Source organism: Plecotus auritus, assembly GCF_963455305.1.
Source record: "Plecotus auritus genome assembly, chromosome: 2".
Lineage (NCBI taxonomy): Eukaryota > Metazoa > Chordata > Mammalia > Chiroptera > Vespertilionidae > Plecotus > Plecotus auritus.
The window spans coordinates 121,481,151-121,504,548 of record NC_137771.1 but is presented as its reverse complement, the minus strand read 5'-3'; the positions used below and the strand labels follow the sequence as shown (position 1 = coordinate 121,504,548).

At 43.3% G+C, this 23,398-nt stretch overlaps 2 protein-coding genes across 2 annotated transcripts in view; one reads left to right on the top strand and one right to left on the bottom strand.

Annotated features, from left to right (window-relative positions):
* Positions 1 to 23,398, bottom strand: part of MED12L (mediator complex subunit 12L) — a 411,338-nt gene that overhangs the window by 227,927 nt on the left and 160,013 nt on the right. The window lies entirely within an intron of this gene.
* Positions 15,463 to 16,479, top strand: P2RY14 (purinergic receptor P2Y14; the record flags this gene model as incomplete). Its single annotated transcript, XM_080653799.1, has 1 exon — positions 15,463 to 16,479. One exon carries the CDS (start codon positions 15,463 to 15,465, stop codon positions 16,477 to 16,479), a length of 1,017 nt encoding a protein of 338 aa, XP_080509925.1.

Genomic DNA, 23,398 nt, shown 5'->3' with positions numbered 1-23,398 from the left:
GATAGAGCATCGGCCTGCGGACTCAAGGGTCCCGGGTTCGATTCCGGTCAAGGGCATGTACCTTGGTTGCGGGCACATCCCCAGTGGGGGGTGTGCAGGAGGCAGCTGATCAATGTTTCTCTCTCATCGATGTTTCTAACTCTGTCCCTCTCCCTTCCTCTCTGTAAAATATCAATAAAATATATTTAAAAAAAAAAAAAAAAAAAAAAAAAAGATGAAAAGAATCTGCAAGTGACCAGGTCAAATGGAATTATATAAAAAAGACATGTACATTCAACTCAACCTGTGGGCTCAGGATTCATAAAAAGCACAGCTCCTTTGTTTCATATGCAATCTGAGCACCACCTTTAGGCTGCACAGAAACGCATCTTTTGAATTTAAGTCCTACTCATTTTGAAACGAGCACACTTGCTTTGTTGTCACGTGCTGTGTCTAACAAAATAAAAATTCATTTAAAGAACTGCCCAATTTATAAGTTATTATCACTATATTTTATTGAAATAAAAGGTTACTGAGTCCTCCAACAGGTAGAAAGTACAAAATAATTTAGGTTTAAAGTGTGTGGGAATCACTTCTCTGCTATATTCCCACTCCCACCTCAAGTCCTAGATATTTATATTACTTTCCTTTGGCTACATAAGCCTGAATCTAGAACAAACATACAGGTGGTTGACATATAGCTAAGTAGTTAAAGCTGTTGGTTTCTCAGAAATGAAAATCTTCCCCAGCCCCACAGCAAAGGGACATGCATTAATGCTCTGAGCCCCAAGATCTGGAGAGCTGAGTACTGCATGCTTAATTGGGAAATGCAAACACCATCCCAGTGAGGCAAAAAGAGGTCAGAGACTCATTTCCTTGTCTGGCCCCAGGGAATAAAACCACATATTCCAAACAAGTGCTGAGAAAGAACAGGCTGGAAAAAGTCAGCAATTCAAGGGCTCGATCTAATTCCAGACAAAGGAATCAGTTCCCAAAGCTCTGAAGTTGGAATTTTCATAGATCTACACCCCTCTCACCAAACACACAGGCTTGTATGGAATTGATGAATATGAGCATAGAGTCCTCTGGACTTCACATGTACTCCCCACAGCTGAGAGGGCCCAGAACAGAGGGACCATAAGAAGCACAGCCCCCTCACCTCCCCGATGTGAGCACTGCTGAGTCAGACACCCCAAGGAGGTCTAAAGACGGGAAAAGGCTCGGGCCTCTGCAGCCCTGAATCACAGTGCTAAAGAACATCAGCTTCAAATCAGTGTGGACAACTAGGGGACTGTGTAGAAAATAATTTAGGTTTAAAGTGTGTAGGAATCACTTCTCTGCTATATTCCCACTCCCACCTCAAGTCCTAGATATTTATATTATTTATTAGAGGCCCATTGCATGAAGAGATTCATCCAAGAGGCCTTCCTTCCCTTGGCTTCCAGCACCAGTTTTCCTCCGGCACCCAGTACCCAGGCCTTCGCTCCGGCAGGAGTCTGCCAGAGTCTGCCATCTTCGTCTTCACTGTAGGCTCTGGAGTCTGCAGTCTTCGTCTTCGCTGCGGCCTGAGTGCTGCTCCTGTAGATCCCTTCGCCCCCTCGCCCTCCCTCTCATAGCAGACGTCCTGCCCCACCCGGCCACTCCATGCCTGGAGCAGCTGGGCGGCCGCCATCTTTATCCTTCTAATTTGCATATTCTCTCCTGATTGGCTGGTGGGCATAGCGGAGTGATGGTCAATTTGCATGTTTCTCTTTTATTAGTGTAGACTAGAGGCCCAGCACACGATATCGAGCGAGACCCAGACCCGCCACGCTGGCAGGACCCAGACTAACTCCTGCTATGCTAGGCGGGAGGCAGGACCCAGATTGAACCCCACCACACCGGGTGGGACGTGGGACCCAGAATCAAGTCCCTGCCCATCCACACGTGCCTCGCCGCGCACGTAGCCTCCTGGTGACCAGTCTTTGGTCATGATGGCGTGACGGCATCACGGCCAAGGGGTTTTTATAATAGAGGTATTATTGGCCCCAGGGAAGTCTGGCAGACTGAGTCCCAGAAACATCTGATCATTCTGCTGCCATCTGAGCCACTCACTGAACCCCCAGTGTTATTCTGAGTATACACTGACAGGCACCAGGAATGTGATTCTTACAGGAACAGAGCCCTGTGACGTAGCAAGCACTACCCCCTCATTTTAGAGATGTAAAACTGAAGCACAGACACAGTTAGTAACCATCCTGGTATCACAGGTAGTAAGAAACTGAGCCACAGTCTAACCAAGGTTCACTGCAAGCAATATTATCGTGCACTGTCTGCCCATTACTCCAATAAAGCTGTCAAGAAAGCTTACTTCACATTGCAAAGCCAAAGCTTATGAATTACTCACTGTTGATAAATTACTCAATATCCAGTTAAGTCTTAGCACCAACAAAAGAGCTGACTAAATTATCTTCCTATATCAAAATAATATCAAATCCACCTACCATTAAGGGTCTATTCCAGCCGTGGGCAAACTACGGCCCATGGGCCGAATCCGGCCCGTTTGGCTGTTCTATCAGGCCCGCGGAGCCGAAAGAGCGGAGGGTTCTCTTGCTCTCTCCTCCGCTCCTTTACTTTGAATTTATATTAGTTCACACAAACACTTCATCCATGCTTTTGTTTCGGCCCTCCGGTCCAGTTTAAGAACCCATTGTGGCCCTCGAGTCAAAAAGTTTGCCCACCCCTCTATTCCAATAGATCTCAACTTGGGAGTATTTCGAACTGTCTGGAGAGTTCTTTGGTTCAGATCATGGGGTTCTGCTGCCACCTAATGAACAGAGCCAGGGATGCAGCTCCAGGGGTCCTCAAACTTTTTAAACAGGGGGCCAGTTCACGGTCCCTCAGACCATTGGAGGGCCGGACTATAGTTTAAAAAAAAAACTATGAACAAATTCCTATGCGCACTGCGGGCCCGGGACAAGTCGGCTGCTAAGCAGGACAGGCAGCAGCACCCGGCGGGCCGGATAAATGTCCTTGGTGGGCCACATGTGTCCCGTGGGCCGTAGTTTGAGGACCCCTGAATGCACAGGACAGTTTGCCCACAAAGAACTGGAACAAAAAATGTCAACAGTGCCAAGGTTGTGAAACCCTGGGCTATACCAAAAATTGTACGCAAAACAATCCTGACACTCCAGATGGTACGGAGGCTAGTGATGGGGGGCCATTTTCATGGCCCTAAAAGTTTGGTGCCTGCGCCACACCTTGCCCTCTTCTGGCAGCTCCCATGATGAAACTGTACAACCACAAGAAATGAGACAGATCCAAGTTTTTAAATGTGCTGGTCTTATGCCTTGCTTCGAGTTCTGCTAAAAGTGTTTTAGGGGAAGGGGTTGGAATTAAAAGTTAAGACTCAGTTTGGGCATTATCAGCTTTTAGCCATTAACCATTACTCTGCCCATTATCACCCATAATCAAAAGTTGGCTCTGTTTGTAGCAACAACTCAGGCTTTTGATCTTTGTGAGTTTTAGAGTCTGACTAGGAGGGTCCAGGAAGGACCTGGCAGTCAAAACAGAGTCAAGCTTATGCTTTGGTGAAGAGGAAGCTCCTAGGTGCTGCAATTCAGTTTAACAAACACATGGAGATATTTCTAATATAAGAACTCGCACAGTTTCTCAAAATATGTGACAATATCATTCATCCAATTTTAAGTTAAATTCAAGCATGTTTGTCACCGAACTAGACTCTAACTGAAGGGGAAATCAATGGGCCATGGTGGCCAGGAGTCAGGAAAATCAAGTCAGACCTGATTGAGAATTAATTCACGAAAGTGAGCAGCAGCAGCAAGCAGAGACAGCCCCACTCCAGGGCCCCGGCTAACCAGTGCACAGGCACCCAAACCCCTGCAGCTGCTCTGGGTCCCAGCTGCAGGCTCCACCCCTACAGGTTAATGTTGTTTGCTCTCAACTCCAATACAAACAGTCGATTCCATGCCTTTACTTGGATACCAGTGCAGGACATAGAAAGCTGAGTCAAAATCAAAAGTCAGAAACACATTTCTACTTTCAGAAAATGGCAAATAAAACGGAGGTTCTCCACGATGTGGCACCTGGAGGCTAACTGGAGAGAGTGAAGGAATCCACACCTGTAGCCACTGAGAACCCTGATCAACAGCAGGTCACACACATTCACAAACTCACTCACACTCACAAACACCCATGCACGCATTCGTCTTCTCTTAAAAAATAGGGTCTGAGTGACTCCTAAAGGCAAGACTGCAGAAGACTGCTGAAGGGCCTGTGTACAAGCTCAGACTCATCAACAAGCACAAAATATGCTGCCCACACAGCCCACTGGCCTAGAGCTGAAGAGACCTGAGTTTGAAGCTTGTCTAGTCATGTTAGCTGCCCAATTTGCTTTTGGTAAGTTACTTGGCATTCTAAGCATCAGTGCGCTCATTTGCATGATAGAGGTAATAGAAACTCACTGGCAAGACTCTACTATGTTACCCCAAAGTTTGGGCAATCCATGTCCCCCCACTGTGCCATCACCTCAAGTGTCTTAGTGAATGTACCTAGTAGCTCTCTCTGCCCAAAACGCCCCACTTTTCCCACTTTGCCTGACTAAATGGAGGGAGCATACTGTCCGCACTCATTGTCACGTGCTCTCACCATTCCTGAAGCTGGCTGGTGCTGGTGCTGTGCCCCTTCTGCTTCTGTGCTGCCACCTCCCATGACAGCCCCTGCTGCAGCCAGAGTGCCACTTTGTTCAGCCTCCTAGACTGTGACCTTCCTGAGAGGTGCCTTGGCCGATGGACTTCCACAGTGCCTGGCAAACGTGTTCTGATAAGCAAATGAACAGAAGGTCTTGGCAAAGGAAGAAAACTGGGAATATGCAAAAGCCAAAGGTTACAATGCATCTTAAGAACACAAGAGTTCAACAAGAGGAAATCAATACCATCAAGTGCTACAAAGAGGTCAGGAAAAATAACTGGGGAACGAATGATAAATTACAAGTGATGTCCCTGGCAGCCTATGAAAACTGTTGAGTGTCAAACATTCAATATTCAGGGAAATGAAGGAAGATAATAGGCTTATTTTTTCAAGTGAAGGAGAGAGTGAGTTTCCCCGGCTGAGCTAGAGGTAGCATATACCAGAAGCCATGAGGAGAGCAGAAGGAGCCAGACAGCCACTGTGAGAATTTAGTAAGGAGCAAGTAGAAAGAGCTTAATGGGAAGCCAGAGGGACGGTCCATTACAGAGAAAAATATAGTGATTTCCATGAAATAAACTGGCATGCTTGTAATGACTTCCTCTTAACAGAGGTCTTGGACCTAGAAGCAAAGAACATTATTTACCAACCCACAAGAACATTGGGGAGAGAGGCAAGACCAAAAGTCAAGACACAAGAAATTCTAAAATATCCAATTGACCTTGGAATAAGAAAGGCCAGGAGCGGGCATTAAAAACTCACTGAGGACTGGAGGATCCAAGATGGCGGCGTAGGTAAACACCTAAACTGCTGCCTCACACAACAATTTCAAAACTACAACTAAAAGACAAAACATCTATCACCCAGAACCACGGGAAAGCTGGCTGAGTGGAAGTTCTACAACTAGAAGGAAAGAAAAGAGCAGTGAGATGTGCACAAGCGCTGAAAAGCTGAGGTACGGAGGCACGCGAATCGGGCTGGCAACGGGCGTCTGGGAGCGCTGCTTTTTTCAACCCGAAGGGAGACAAGCTCCCGATTACTCTGAACTCCAGTTTCTGGGGAGACACGGGGGACCCAAACTCCTACAGGGAGAAGCTGGACTGTCTGCCGTGGGGTCGGAAAGTGAGGGTGGCTTGCTTGCAGGGCTGTGTGCAGGAATAATTGTTTACTGTGCTGGGGCGCGGGACTCGGGGACACAGTCGGAGACACAGAGCCGGCTAACTGTCAGTCATCGTTGTTTGCCACGCCCTAGCCTAGTGACTGAGACCCCACCCCGCACAATCTACAAACCCAATCAAGCTCCAAGCAGTGGCTTTAGCATATGAATGCCCTGCCCTATCGCAGCTTAACCTAGGAAACTTGCAGCCCAGGTCAGACAGCTCCAAAACCTCCAAACCCCAAGCAAAGAGGAGAAAACTGTAGTTCTCACTGTAGCGCCTGCTGGGTGGCCTCAGACAGTAGCTGACCTGCACCCCATTAGAGATCCAGAAGCCAGCGTACCTAGTGGTCAGTGTGAGACACCAGATTTCAACTCCTCACATCCATAAGTGACACATTCAAGAGGCAGACTCAGTGAGCACCAAAGCCCCACTGAAACAAGTCCTGCACCATAAGCGTGTCCCAGCGCAGCAGTTCTTCCATTATAGCCACAGCGGGTCCTCACAGCCAATTGGCCTGGAGGTCAATTCCTCCCAGTGTACCAACAGCAATCAAGGCTTAACTACACCAAGACTTTGCATTCAGCCCACAAAGGGGTGTCCCAAAGGCGTCCACCTCAGGTGATTGGGGAGGCTGAGCTACTGGCCCCTATAGATCACCTACCACACAAAGCCACTCCATCAACACAGGGAAGCAGCAAAATGCGGAGACAAAGAAACATGTCACGAATGAAAGAAATGGAGGAAAGCAAACTACTGGACAACATAGAGTTCAGAACCACATTTATAAGGTTACTCAAGAATCTTCTAAAAACCGCTGAGGAACTTAGTGAGACCTTTAAGGATCTTAATGAGAATGCCAAAAAAATGGAAAAGGACCAGTCAGAAATTAAGCATACACTGTCTAAAATAAAGAATATACAGAAACTCAACTGTAGATCAACGTACCCCAAGAATCAAACCAAAAATCTGAAATATGAGAAAACAAAAAACACCCAAGCAGAAAAACAAAAAGAAAAAGAATCCAAAAATATGAAGATAGTGTAAGGAGCCTCTGGGACAACTTTAAGTGTACCAACATCCGAATTTTTGGGGTGCCAGAAGAAGAGAGAGAGCAAAATATTGAAAACCTATTAGAAGAAATAATGACAGAAAACTTACCCTACCTGGTGAAAGAAATATACTTACAGGTTCAGGAAGCTCACAGAACCCCATACAAGAGGAATCCAAAGAGGACCACACCAAGACACATCATAATTAAAATGCCAAGGGCAAAAGACAAAGAGAGAATCTTGAAAGCAGCAAGAGAAAAACGGTTAGTTACCTACAAGGGAGCACCCATATGACTGTCAGCTGATTTCTCAACAGAAACTATGCAGGCCAGAAGGGAGTGGCAAGAAATATTCAAAGTGATGAACAGCAAGAACATACAACCAAGATTACTCTACCCAGCAAAGCTATCATTCAGAGTTGAAGGTCAGATAAAGAGCATCACAGACAAGAAAAAGCTAATGGAGTTCATCACCACCAAACCAGGATTACATGAAATGCTGAAGGGTATTCTTTAAGAAGAGGAAGAAGAAGAAAAAGGTAAAGATAAAAATTATGAATAACAAAATGACATCAAATACATAACTACCAACAAGTGAATCTAAAAATCAAGTGAATATAAAATCTGAAGAACAGAATGGACTGGTGAATATAATAGAATTAGGGACATAGAAAGGGAGTGGACTGACAATTCTCAGGGGGAAGGGGGTGTGAGGGGTGCAGGAAGAGATTGGAGAAAAATCTTACACCTATGGATGAAGACAGTGGCGGGGGGTAAGGGCATGGGGTGGGGTAGGGAATCAGGTGGAGGGGAGCTATGGAGGGAAAAAAAAGAGGAACACCTGTGATAATGTGAACAATAAAGATTAAAAAAAAAAAAAAGAAAGAAAGAAAGAAAGGCCAGGAGCATGATGACATGCTTAGAATTAAGACAATTGAATAGTATAAAAGATTTTTAAAAATAAAATATAAGATATTTATCACATGATCTCACTCATATGTAGGATATAATGATCAACATAATTTGATGAACAATAATAGATCCAGAGACAAATGGTAGGGGGATGGGGGGTTAGAGAGCAACCAAAGGACTTGTATGCATGCATATTAGCATAACCAATGGACACAGACACTGGGGCGGTGGGTCTTGCCCGGGGTGGGAATGACTGGGGGGTTAGGGGGGGGGGTCAACTGGGGAAAAAGGAGACATATGTAAAACTTTAGACAATAAAAAATATATATATAAGATATTTAATAACAAGATATTACTAAATATGTCAATACTGACAATGCAGTCCATACAGAAATCCCTCCATTCAAACCATTCTAACTGTTCTGGAAACCATGATATACTGGCACCAAAAAGGGAAATCAAGAGAGTACAATTTGGACAAGGAAGATAAAACCAGCAGTGATAAGAAAATGGCTTTAGTTCATTCAGCAGTGTACACAATGATTACACACACCTATACTATTTTCTAATGTTATGAGTCATCTGGAGACAAATATGAAAAGATCTAGGGCATCAGTTAAAGCTTTTGATGCTTGGACTTGGAATGGCAAGAGGTAGGAGAAGACACCAGACTGTAACTTCTTAAGAATGGAACAAAGGACGGGAAGAAAGACGCTCATCAGAGGTGGGCGCTGAGAAAAGGATGATTTGAAAGCAATTCATTCTCCATATACATTTCTTTCTAATTATGAAATATTTCAAATATAAAAAATAAAAGTGCAGAAACTAATGTTTGCAAAACCAATGTACCCAATCACCCAGTGTTAACTGATGATAGTAATATTTAGCCATAATGGTTTCCAAATTTAAGAGATGAAGTACCAGAAATATAGCAAAAGCCCAACCAAAGTACACCAGCCTTCTCCCCCTTCCTCCCCAGGACTAAGCACTGCCATGAAGCTAGAACATCTCATCCTGATCAGATCATGCTCAGCACCATTGTGGATCACATATAATGCTGCTCCACAAGGAACTTCATCCCTTTATTTTCCTAAAGAGAACTTCATGACCTTTTAGGAATATTACAGGAAATATAAGATTTCTTTATCACGTATTCTCAAGTAGATGTCTATAAAATACATAATTACATTTCCAGGAGACCATGAGAATGAGTTATTGATGATGAAATCTGAATGAATAGACTAAGGAAGATCCTAGATTTCAGGGCGGCCTATAATGTAACTGATTCCTATCTGGAGTCTTAACTACAGTAAAGAAAAACAAGGTTTTTTTACCCTCCTCACCAAATATTTATTAAATGTTCTTGGTGTACAGGGTCTGAAAAAAAAAAAACATATGCTACTGAAAATGTGGACGTTGGGCCAACATCACACCCAACTACATACCTATGGGATCTGAGTGTTCATTTCCACGAGATCCCCAAGAAACGTGTGTGCACAGTGGAGTTTGAGAAGAGCTGGTTAAGAAGGTGACAACCTCGACCAAACTTATCCTTTCCCTGCCAGACAATGTGCTTTCAGGTGTTATCTCTGCTCACATCCCTCTCATCAGACCAGCAGTCATCAACCAGGGACAGTGTGGTCCCCTCAGAATACTTGGCAACATTTGGAGACATCTTATTACAAATTCTATCTAGGACAAGCATGTCAAACTTGTGGCCAGCGGGCCACGTGCCTTCTGTTTAAACGAGGCATGTGGCCCACGGGCCATGAGTTTGACATGTTTGATCTAGGAGATAAAAGCCAGGAATGCTACTAAACACCTTATAATGTGGAGGATAAGGCCAGTGGTCCAAAACAAATAACTACCTGGACCAAGATGTCAATAGTGTGAAGGTTTAAAAAAAAAATCCTGTCTACGATTTCCTGGCTAAAATGATCAATTGTTAACTTTAGTAATTCACTGAGCTGATTTGAACATCTGCTTCCATGGGAGGGGTGGGGGGGAGAAAATAAACCAATTATTAAATATACTTTATGTCCAACACTCTCAAGAGTTTGTAAGTTTTCCACAGGAGTTCACACCAAATCAATAATTACTAATATTGACAACCAAGACCAGTATAGAAAAACAACAAATTAACATGTTGAAATATTGCACAACTTTACCAGCTGAATTTTAAAAGTATTTACACTGCTACCATACATACTTCTCCAATAAAAACACTCTGGTGTTCATTTAACTTAATTAATTCTTCATTTTTCTTCTATAAATAGGATCATCTGTAAAGAATACTTTGTCCACTTCAAGATGACAAGCATTCACTGAAAATTACTTCATTGAAAAGAAACTTCATACAAAAAAAATTTTTTTTAAAGGTAATTGAAAAAACCCTCTAGTATTATCACAAGTTTTAATAATTTTATCAAAATATCATGAAGGAATAATTGCCCTTCTTCAGAGAAAGTAGGATTAAGGCACACGATCAGAATGGTGGGAAATGGCCTGGATAGAAGAGAAAAATGGGTGACTGTAATTACTCAGAAGATGAGTAATGACCTCAGCATGTGTGGTTTTCTTCAACATATTTTTATTGACTTCAGAAAGGAAGGGGGAGGGAGAGAGAGATAGAAACATCAATGATGAGAAAGAATCATTGATCGGCTGCCTCCTGTACACCCCACACTGGGATCAAGCCGCAACTGGGCATGTGCCCTGACCGGGAATCAAATCATGACCTCCTGGTTCATAGGTCGACGCTCAACCACTGAGCCACTCCTGCCAGGCTCAGCATATTTTTATTCAGATGAATATATTTCTGGGGTGAGCACTGCTTTGCATGGCCCTGTGGCAACTAAATTCTTCTCATCAGAAAGAGCCCTAGAGTTATATGCAACACCCTTCCACTTGAAAACAGTGCAGCACCCCGAGACCTTACACAGCACGAAAACATGAGTGCATGCACCATCTACATTAGAATGAACCTGTAGCATTCATATTCTAGCTGTGCAAAAAAAGTTGAGTAAAAGCAATTCATAGGCCACTATTACAGAGCTGTCTTTGGGCTTATAAATTCCATTCCACCACATTCTTTAATTATGTTACCAAACACCATGTTACTCCACTCGCCCTTGCCTGCATTTGAGGAGCAAGGAAGAGATCCACCACGAGAAGCTGAAGACTTATACAGTTATGTGTCTTTTAAAAGTTCTGCCACATAGAGAGATCTTTAGTGAGCAGTGTTTGCATTCCTGAAGACTCAAGGTTAATGTAACGACCACTTTCATTACAGAAATTCAGTTATCATCTCAGAATTAACTGCCTTGGGGGCAGGGTTGGCTACGGCTCCACAAACTGGCTGGCCACTTTTTCAGTTGATCATCACCCAGAGGTCCTTTCCTGTTTTTCCCCTTCCCTTTGCCTGTCTTTATCTTTAATGGGCTAGAGCAAGGAGCTTAGAAAAAGTAAGTCAAATGGGAGCATGGGGCAGGGGAGGGAGGGCTGTTGGGCTACCCCAAGACATTCTTTGTTTTCTTTCTGATTCATTTGGTTCTTGTTTATCTTTATGTGATTGCATAAAGTCAGCATTTCTTCATTTCCAAAATGACTTGAAGTTTCAATAGGTCCCTTTATCGGGGCATTAAACCATCTCTATACTAAAGATAAGGAGAGGAGACTGGGCAAAATGTTTCAAAAGTGATACATGTCTCATAAGCTTGTCCTGTTTTTCATCCATCACATAACCCTGCCTTTTGGTCTCAATATATAAAATTGGCCTCACTATAGATGCCTTACGATAACTCCTTTTTCACACGTCTCTCAATCTATCACTGTACAAAAAGGCTGCCATGCTCTGAGACTCCAAGATCAAGCACAGTAAAATATGTACCTACAGGACACAATACCCTACCATCAACACTATTGCTAAAGGAAACACTACCTAAGAGCTGGAAAAGTACTACCAAAATTGTCTTGGATTTACCTTGAGCTTTTTACTCATGCAGAGTGTCCCTTATGTATGCCTCTGCTGGATCCAAGCAGACAGCAGGGCAGGCAACAGGGATGATCCACACCTTCCCCCAGCATGTCTCAAACTTTAACATCCTAAAAGGAAAACTTGCAATTGCTTAAAAACAGGCCAAAACCACAAGTTATTTGAGGGAAAACATCCATTCAAGCGTGCCTTGAGTATCCACTGCAGAAGGCATGCCTACTCTGGTTCTGCGCTAGTCAGTGCTTCTGCCAACCTCAGAGTGAGAAGCAGGGCTGGCAGTGGTGTGCGGCACCAGGGCACATGCTCAGGTCCTCCACACTCTGAGGAACCTGGAAACAGTTCTAGACCCACGGTGTCAGGCTATAGGCAGACATGTTGCAGCTTAAAAATGTACATCCCAAGACTGAGAAAATGTCTTTACACAATTTCTATAAGAAAAGGAACTGCAGCTCTCACTAGATCACTACTGGGAAATTTGTCACTGTCTATATGTTGTGGCTTCCATAATCTATAACAATAAGAGAGTAATATGCTAATTAGACCTGATGTCCTTCCGGACAAAGCCAGCTGCCAGATAGAAGCCAGCCCAGGTCCCAGGTGCCTGCGGGCAGCCAGAAGGAAGCAGCCCAGGACTGTCTGCCGAAGGTGCCAAACTGGCCCCCACCCAGCTCTGGGAAGCTAAATATTGTGTATCTTTGCTTCCCAGAATTGCTCCCCACCTTTAGCAAGTTAGAGATTTTTGTGAGTACCCCAGCCTTCTACAGGATGAACATGGGGCACGGATGACGAGCCAGATGTGCAACTTCCCCTGGACAAGAGCCATGCCCATGGGTTTCTTTGGGAGAGGGTTACTGTGAGGCTCAGAGTGCTGGGAGGTAAGCCTTGGGGTCACCCTGTACTCCACCCAATCCCCAAGGAAGGAGGGCTTGAGCTGGTGATCTGACAGAATGAAACCTGCCTACGGAGGGCAGGACACAATGAAACCCTTCAAACTGTCCCTTCTGGCCAGGAAAACATAGGCCAGGGCAGCAAAAGACCCCATCAGTCCCCACTCTACCTCCAGCAGCCGGAGGGAAGCCTGGGTCCTGGGTGCCGGAGGGAAGCCTGTGCCAGCAGCCGAGAGAAGGAAGGCCTACTCTTGCATGAATTTTTGTGCATCAGGCCTCTAGTGTTTCCTTAAGAAGTAAAATTTGGCTATCAAAGATTTCTGAAAATTCTTCACTATTTCATTAGATAACTAGAGGTCCGGTGCATGAAATTCATGCATGGGTAGGGTCCCTTGGCCTGGCTGGCAATCAGGGCTGATCGGGGCCTTCCGGCTGCCAGCCAGGGCCTTCCTTCCCCAGCTGCCGGCTGCCGGCCAGGACTTTCCTTTGTTCTGTGCCACCCCCTGGTGGTCAGTGCATGTAATAGCAAGCAATCGAAATACTGGTCTCCCGGTCAAATTCGCAAGGGAACACTTTGCATATTACCCTTCTATATATATAGATTACTTTTTATATAGTTAACTAATGGAAAATTCATGCACTGGAGGGGGGGGGGGGTCCCCTCTGCCCGGCCTGCCCCCTCTCACAGTCCGGGAGCCCTCAGGGGCGGGAAGAGACCCAGCAATCAGGGGAAGGTGACACCCCCATCACATCTCAGCTGCTGCCACTGCCGGCAGTGCAAGCCTCAGCCGACCCTGGTTTCCTGAGCCTCAGGCAGCCCTGGGCAGCTGGGCAGCCACCATCCAAGGCTTGCCTGCACCACAGGCCAGCCCTGGGTGGCTGGGGGGCTGAGAGTACTGGGCACCACCATCTTGTGGGTGCTGCCATCTTTGAGGGTATGGCAGTCAATTAGCATATTCCTTCCTTATTGGCTGTGGTCGCCACCATCTTTGAGGGCAGGGCAAGTCAATTAGCACATTCCCTCCTTATTGGCTGTGGGTGCCGCCATCTTAGAGGGTGGGGCAGTCAATGAGCATATTCCCTCCTTATTGGCTGTGGGTGCCTCCATCTTTTGTGATGGTGTGAGGGTCAATTAGCATATTCCCTCTTTACTAGATAGGCTATTATGTATTATTTATTTCACAAGTATTTTAACTACCTAATATTCTAATTATAATGGTAGGAATACAATGGTAAAACATGACATGAGCTCTCTCCTCTGAAGGAGCATACACAAAGAGAAGAAACAAAAAACAAAGTCTGAGAGCTGTGTTGTGACAGGAAAGAGGCACAGAACTCTGAGCACACAGATGGAGCCCCACACCCAGGCACCCTCCAAGGCTTGGGTGGGAAGTCTCTTGAAGAAACTGATACTCAAGCTGAGGCCTCAAGGATGAAGGGAATTTACCCACCAAGAAGGTATCAAAGGAGTTTCCACACAAATGAAAGTTTGTACAAAAGTCCAAAATGAGAGAATTCGTGGAGGAGTGGGAAGGTTCCAGACAGCAGGGATTCACTGGAGGAGGAGGGAGCGGCCATCAGACCAAAAAGGGAGCTCAGCATTAAAGAGCTAGAACTTCTTCCTGAGGACAGGAAGAAATTGTTTTACATATGAGATGGGCAGTAAATATTTTCTTTGATGCATCAAATAGTCTTTCAAGGCAGTTCTAATCTTCCCTGTGCCCTGAATCAGTATGGCTGACATCAGCAAAAACATGCAGGAGTCCCTAACTCAGATGGTTCTGGGTAATACCTACAACAGTGGTGTCCAATAAAAATATGATGCAAGCCACATATGTAATTTTAACTTTTCTAGTAGCCATATTCTTAAAAAGTAAAATTAAGATTACTAATACATTTTAACAAAATATTTCTAAAATATTATTTCAAATGTGGTCAATATTAAAAATATTAATAAATTTTACTTTTTTTCTGTGCAAAGTCTGTAAAATTCAGTATGCATTCTGTACTTGCTGTACATCTCAATCTGGACCGGCCACAGTTCCAGTGTTCTGCATGTGGCCAGCGGCTGCCGTACTGAACAGGGCAGATTGGAAATGTACTTTGGAAGCATTTCTTAGAATGTCTAAGGTACTTGCTTATGCTTGTATTCCAATTTATAAAAATAATGCAAATTACTTTTTCAACGGGAAAAGAAAAAAAAAAAAACAAACAAACAGAGAAAAGCTCACTTTTGAAAGGTGCCCAGAGCCCCATATCAGTTACACCAGCTACAGTGGGTGTGTATGCTTGCCAGACACTGTGCTGTGTCCACCATATGTGCAGGGCACGCTGTCTAAAGAGTAAGGTCTGTATCAACAGCTCTTAAATCTAGTGTATTAACAAAGCTTTGAATTAAATGAAACAGAAACAGAATAGTTCTCTGCTTTCTGTTTTATTACCTTTTGATACTATATTTAAATGAGTATGTCCTAGAATTTTGGAGTTTTAGAGGGAACCACTGTCATTTAGGGAAATGCTTAGGGTTTTCAGGCTGTCCTACTTCGCCAATTTTTCTTTCCTGTCACCTGACTACTCTGTGTTTGCCTTTTCAAAAAAAAGGGGAGGGGGGCAGGGAGGAAGAAGGGGAGGGTGTCTAATATATAAAAAAACTTCATTTCAAGAATAATGGTGGGTTTGATTAAATTCACTGTCTTGTCTTTTGCTTTATTATCTGGCAATTAACTTGGAAGGTCCTAAGTGCCCTGAATGAATATTTCACTTCATTTTCCAGGCCTCTCCTTCAGAAGTTACAAAATGTTGAATTCCACCACCTCTCAGCCTCCTGCAGAGTCCTGCTCCCAAAACCCCGTCATAACACAGCAAATCATTCCTGTGCTTTACCTGCTCATCTTCATCGCGGGCGTGCTGCTCAATGGCGTGTCAGGGTGGGTCTTCTGCTACGTGCCCAGCTCCAAGAGCTTCATCGTCTATCTCAAGAACATTGTGGTTGCCGACTTCCTGATGAGCCTGACCTTCCCCTTCAAGATCCTCAGCGACTCAGGCCTGGGTCCCTGGCAGCTGGGCGTGTTCGTATGCCGGGTGTCGGCCGTGCTCTTCTACGTCAACATGTACGCCGGCATCATGTTCTTTGGGCTCATCAGCTTCGACAGATATTACAAAATCGTGAAGCCTCTCCTGACTTCTTCCATCCAGTCAGTGACTTACAGCAAACTCCTGGCAGTGACGGTGTGGCTGCTGATGCTCCTGCTCGCTATCCCCAACATTATCCTGACCAACCAGAGTGCTAAGGATGGCACACATGTAAAATGCATGGAGCTTAAAAACGAACTGGGACTCAAGTGGCACAAGGCATCAAACTACATCTTTGTGGGCATCTTCTGGATTGTGTTCCTTCTGCTAATCATTTTCTACACTGCCATCACAAGGAAAATCTTCCAGTCCCACATGAAGTCCCGAAAGAATTCCATTTCCGTCAAGAGGAAATCCAGCCGCAATATATTCAGCATCATGCTAGTATTTTTTGTCTGCTTTGTACCTTACCACATTGCCAGAATCTCCTACACACAGAGCCAAACAGGAGCTCCTTTCAGCTGCCAGTCCAAAGAAATCTTGTACTATGTGAAAGAATTTACTCTGATACTGTCAGCAGCAAATGTGTGCTTAGACCCTATTATTTATTTATTTCTATGCCAGCCATTTAGAGAAATCTTGTGTAAGAAATTGCACATCCCACTAAAAGCTCAGCATGACCCAGAAACTTCCAAAACCAGGAGGGGAAATATGATGCATGAAAGCACAGATACGCTGTGATTTCCCGCCTTTCAAATGAGGTCCCTGTGTGCGTGTTTGTAACTTTCAGTTACACAATGAGAGGAGTAAATGGGGAAATGGCCGTGATAATAAGCATCGTCACTGAGCATTACTCTCCAATTTAGTATAATAATTAAAATGCAAGTTTCCATGCTTTTGTGTGACATCAAAGAAAAAAATAATACATACATTTTTCAATCATATCAAAATAGAAGGTTTAAATTAAACGCTAATCTGGTCAGTTAATATAGAATTTTAAGCAGCAAATAAGAAAATAGACAGCAATCAAGACAATTCTCAGGGGTGTGTTTCCTCTCTAAGTACAATAATTAAGTTAGTAAGTTATGGGCAGTTTTTCAGCAGGAACATCAAGACCAACTTAAAGGCAGGCAACAGCTAGAGGCCTGTTGTAGTAAGGGAGTCAAGTTGTCTGATTTGAAGGAGAAAAAGGAGACACCCACTGATCTATCTCATGGCATTTCAAAGGAAAGTATATATAAATTATGTACTTTGCAATAAAAAACAATTTTTGATAGTATTTTGAGGATGATATAAATACATTTTTAATAACATCCTCTGTAGAGATTGGTTAAGCCACTTCATGAGCCTGGAGTTCCGGTGTTAGAGTATTTTTAAAAGTGGGCTTGAGCCCTGGCTGGTTTGGCTCAGTGGATAGAGTGTTGGCTTGAGGACTAAAGGGTCCCAGGTTCGATTCTGGTCAAGGGCACATGCCCAGTTTACGGGCTCGATCCCCAGTAGGGTCTGTGCAGGGGGCAGCCAGTCAATGATTCTCTCTCATCATTGATGTTTCTATCTTTCTTTTTCTCCCTCTCCCTTCCTCTCTGAAACCAATATATATATATATTCTTTATATATATATAAAATATTATATTACATTAAAAATAAAAAAAAAGTGGGCTCGACCAAGGGAAGCTAGATATGGGCAGGTGCTGCCACGACTTCTCCTGTTCATGGTTGGGACAAAAAAAACAGGGTGCCTGGGAGAAAGACTCTCTCTCTCTCTCTCTCTCTCTCTGGCTGGCCACATACATTCTTCCCTGGGGAGGGGGAGCAGTTTTCATAGAAAGCAACTGGACTTGATAAAAAAAAAAAGAAAATCTAAAATGTATAATAATGAGTGACAAGTTATACATAAAATGAAAACTTACACATCCCATTTTCTGAAAAACAATGAATTAATATGTGCAGATATGGGCTATGGTTGCTGGCTTATGACTTATGAAAACAATCTTTCTTTGCTATTAACCAGCTGGAAGACATTCAGCCCATCTTTCCAATGTTCTTTTCAAACATTTTTGTAAGTCATGTTTATATATATTTCATTCTTTACTGTATATCTACTAATAAAAAAACTATTTTTAATAGTCTCTTTTTTTTAATATATTTTATTGATATTTCACAGAGAGGAAGGGAGAGGGATAGAGAGCTAGAAACATCGATGAGAGAGAAACATCGATCAGCTGCCTCCTGCACACCCCCTACTGGGGATGTGCCCGCAACCAAGGTACATGCCCTTGACCGGAATCGAATCTGGGACCCTTGAGTCCCCAGGCCGACGCTCTATCCACGGAGCCAAACCGGTTTCGGCAATAGTCTCATTTTTTTTTAAATAATCAAGACATGGAAAAAAAAAAATTACCAGATTTCCTCATAGTCAAGACATAGGGTAGTTTGTTTAAGGTGCTCAATTATGCGTGTTAATAAGGACACTCAAATTGTACTTGCTTCTCATTTTTCAAATAAGTATTGCATATGCTCCATTAGATTTTAGGCAAAACTCAGAAAGTACACCTTAAATTGAAGAAGAGATGGGAAGGATTTTATACCCTGTGCCCACTTTTTATCCTTGTAAAAGCTCCCTGCTCCCAACTCTGGGTCAAAAAACACAATCGCCAACCTACTATAAGCATGCTAGCTAAAACTAGCTTGCTGTACTAGTTTGGCTAAATATATTTGCAAAAAAAATTGACTGAGTTTATTCTTCATTCTTTCCATGGGCCAAGACCAATTACTAAAGGCTGGTATTTTAAATGCCCCTATTGGGCATGGGCAAAAATGAAAGTAACAAAAAGAATATCGGTAGCACAAGGAGAATGCCTTTGTACCGCCGTGCCAAAACAGATCAGCAATGTAAAAGGCAAGATTTCTCAAAAACAACATGCAATGCAGATAAGGATTCTGTGAAGCAAGAGGTGGGGAACAGTTACTACATCTTAGAACTTTCAGGTCCAGGGCTACAACAGGGAAGCTGTAGAGCACTAGCAACAATGGTTAACTCCGACTTCGAGGAGGTCACCAGCACCAGTGCAGGCAGGCGACAGGGAATACACACTCCAGGCCCTTCTGTAAAGAACGCTATAGTGCAGATATTCAAGTTTCAGGCTGCCTGTGCAGTGTTTACACCCAGGTGCTATGGTGGCAAGGAAGGCAATGTAAGTTTGGTTGTAAGAAAATGGAAAATAGGGAATGTTAAATATGATGGTGAGCCTGGCCAGTGTGGCTCAGTGGTTGAATGTCGACCCATGCACAGAGAGGTTGTCACATGCCCGGGTTGTAGACTCGATCCCCATTGGGTGGTGTGCAGGAGGCAACCAATCTCTGTTTCTCTCTCATTGATGTTTCTCTCTCTCTTTCCTTCTCCTTTCCTCTCTCTCTAAAAGGAAAATCAATAAAAATCATAATTAAGAAAGAGAAAAAAAGATGATAATGAGCCGAGAGCTTGAGCCTCACCCAAAGGCCAACAGGCACTTAGCTTCAGCCAATTGGGTCATGTGTTTTCAAGCCATACAATTTTGAATTCCAAGGCAGCAGTGAAAAGAAAACATATGTGTGATAGAATGATATACCGACAGCTGCTCTGCAACATCTTACTTGCAGAAATCTAATAGAAAGGGACTCAGAAGTGGCTCTTGACTGAGACAAAAATGCCCCTTTAATAGGAATCCTCATGTTTTCTTGAACTAAACTGAGGCTCTATGTTGATGTGTAATCGATTCAACCACCTATACAAAAATACTCTAAAGCGTTTTTTATAAAAGAAACATTTGATACAAGAATCAAGAAACAAAGAAATCAGTCATATAAAAGGTAAAACATGAAACCCACCCACAGAGTTACCCTCACCTTACAACTATCTTTTACAAAATATCATCATCAGCAATGCCCACTTGTTGGTTGGTTATCTCCTCAGCTTCCATACTCTCTTTTCTCAGCAGTCAAAGCAAATTATTTTCCTTTGGGAAATTCACCTTTCCCTGTTCTCGGCCATATACAGTCCTGGAGCCCATCCTATCCCTGACATCAGGATGAGGCCGTAACTGATAACCAGTATGTCCAACTCCACTGGCCACAAGCTGAGAGGGAACAGGACCCAATGTGAGAAAGTCCTTAATTCCTGAGAAATTCTCCGGAGGGCTTGCTGTCAACATGCTAAGTCCAGAGTGCTTCTTCCATCGGCCACCACAAACGCAAAGCTCACAGCTTTCTCTGAGTTGAAACTAACCCTGCACAAGATGGCCAGAGAAGTGTTACCAATCTAGCCCTGGTTCAGCGACAAAGGTCCTTCATCAGCCTCAACTAAGGCCGCTCCCACAACTGTGGACACTCAGCTAATAAATCTCTTCTATAGCATAAGCGCTATTATCATTGTATTTCTTTGTCACCTACAAATGAGTAAGGCCTGGCATATTGGCTTAGCTAAAGAAGTAGTCCAGGAACTCTAGAAAACACCATACACCAGCTGTGCTTCCATCTGATGTGGTCTGTCCTTAACTGCCCTGCATCCTCCAACTGGCACTGGAGAAAGAAGGAAAGTCAGTATCTTTATTCAAACAGACAATATCTGTAACACCAGGAGATTGCATCATTACAATTACACACAAAACAGATCATCCCCCTCCAAAAAGCCTGGGGCTATGCTCTGAGAAACAGCACTATGAGGTGTGTGCTTGCATGGGGGGAACCGGAGGCACCCAGTGCTATTCAAAGGAAAACCACCATTTCCTCTCAGTCACCTATTGTCTGCAAGTAGCCAATGGCACACAGACTTCCGTTTCGTGACAAGAAATCCCCCCAAAAAAACACTTCAACAAAATGTAGTTTTCCTTTCTCACAAGCCACTCTGAAAAATGCTTCAATCATTTCATAGCACTGTCTATACAAAATGATTACATATTGTATTACTTTATCAGTAGTAAATAGATTTTTTAAACCTTATTGATAAACTAGCTACAGAAAAGAAACAAATTATTCCATGAAATAAGGTCTCCGGGTTGATAAGGAATAGAAGCGAATCCATTCCTGTCTCCCCTCCTCCAGAGGCTGAGGGAAAAGCGGGCAGGCAGTGTTATAAAATGAGGCCCATCTCAACCACAACAACAGATATGAAAACTATTTTCACCAGTTATCTTTATTCAGTGTTCTGGGGACCAACAACGTAGGACTCTGGGTCAGGGTAATCCTGCTGTTCCACCCCCTTGGAACCAGTACATCCGGGGAAGCCCAGAGCTACACTTTTTCCCTCTCCCTCCCAAATCACAGTCATTGGTGAACTGCTAAGCCCTCAAAGAGCATGACAAAGTCCCATGGGCGTATTCCCTATCACTCCATCCCTGGACATAAGACACCAAAAGATGGTTTTTATTATCTCCATATAAAACATCATATTAGTTGAAACAATTTCTTGATAATCTTTTTTCTACAGTAAATTGTAACTTGCAGATTTTTCAAGCTATTAATTATTCATGTTCCACATTGAGCCCTTAGCTTTCTGAGAGAATACCAGCTCTCTGACATCTCACTGAAATAAGGAGTTAATCTTCATTTTGTTTCTAAAGTGAAAGCCAATTTCAACCTGGTATCATTTTTTTAAAACGTGCATTATATAATGTTTGATATTATTAAAGCAGTTAGCTGAATAAAAAGCTATTTTTGATAGGAAATGCAGTGTTTCCATCAATGTTGTTCAAAATAAGAGCGTCTGAGGTGTTTACAAGTTTATATTCAGGTGTCCGGGTGGTGACAGACAAAGCACTGAGGAATATTTAATATCTAACTGAGAGGAATAAAAAGCAATCTGTGCTACATAAAATAATGAGATGGCACTAAAAACACAGGAAGTCAACACACCCGATTCTCTCTTCATCACACTTCCCTTCCCAGCACTAAACCTTGGTCGCTCACCTCCCATTGCCATGCATTTCCGATCCTCAAAGCCTCTCAGCTAACATGACTGCAGTCCTCCTCTAACTGGCATCTTGCCTTCCACTTTCTCCCCTGACTCCACACATTCTAACACCACAGCTTTACCTACTGCTGAACTGACACACAACTTTCCTGGGCTCTCCCCCGCTTATTCAAGCATCCAAGGCTGACCAGGTTGATCTAACATTTGGTCTCATCTCTGTCCTCACACAGATCCTGCTCAGATACTCCAACTGCCCAGAATGCCTGAGAGTCCCCAAACACACTTCGCACTCCCCAGTCATGCCTCCCACTTCCCAGAAGCATCCCTTCATCCCACCTGGGCATCTCCTGGATTCACAGGTTCTAACAGCCAGTAGCAAATTTGGATCACTGAAGGTTCTGCATATTCTTGTCACCCCTTCTACATTGTAACCTTCTAAAAGTCACAAAAATATTCCCTAGGATGGGCGCTAAAGAGGCAGCCTGCAAATCAATAAATATTTATTGTTGGATTTTTTCTTTATTTCATCAAAAAACAAAGATTCACATGAAAAGAAAGGGAGAATTCCTCTAAAGAACCTCCTCCTGGAAAATAACAACAGAGTTTATAAAATGGAGAGTTCTGAGCTTTGAAAATGTGTTACTCATACTTCATTAAAAAGGGAGCTTAATGACACAAGTGGAAAAGAAAAAAATGAACTCAGTGACTAAAAACAAACAAGATAACCTTTAAAAGTTCTTTTTTAAGGATTTCCTTCCAATTAATTATTTTATAACCATGGGTTAAAGAGCAGTCGCACCTCACAGCAGAAAGGCAAAATGGACTGTGTGTTGACCCCAAATAGCACTGTACTGTCAATAAAAAGGCAGAAGAGCAAAAGGAGGGGCAAGGAAAATGACAGGGAATATGCTCAGCTACTCTTATAACCGACTTCACAGTCCAAGAACGTGCAGAACACTTTGCCTTCAAAACATTTCCAAATTTTTACTCCCTTTCATTATAAAGGTAACAAACAAAGGCAGAGCTTAAATCATGCAGACAAAGCAACATCTTTTAAGAGCTATATTTGCACCACACTATAAAACCACTCTGTCCAATATGTCCATCACTCACAAATTTGAAGATACTAGGGTCAGGAAAAATACTTTGGAGTGATCCAGGTGGGAAAGGGAATTACATGGTTTTAAAAAACTTTCAAAGTACAAACCAAAAGCACGAAAGTGGCTCCAAGGAGAAGGCTGATCAGAGCCACACAAGCTGCTAGAGAGATGTTTTGATCAACAACATTCATTAAACAAGGATCATAAAAAGTTTCAGGATGTAAGTTACTGTTGAGTTGAGAGCATGCTGACTTGCAAATTCCATGAGAAGAGTGGCAACAGTGGAATACTGATTGGACCTAAACTGGCAGTCGGGCATCCCCCGAGGGGTCCCGGATTGAAGAAGGTGCAGGCTAGGCTGAGTGGAACCTCCTCCCCCGTGCATGAATTTCGTGCACCAGGCCTCTAGTTTCTAATAAAAAGTATTGTCATGACCAAGTAAGGGAAAAATAACTTCCCCTCACTCCTTCCCACTTGGGTTTCTGAAGTACTGGGTTAGTGGTAATGTGTCATTTCCTAGAACGCTAACAAGAGACGACCTGAACAACATTTGTCCTCATGAAACAGAAAAAGGTGACTTATGGAAATTCAAATGGAACTCGTGTTAAAACAA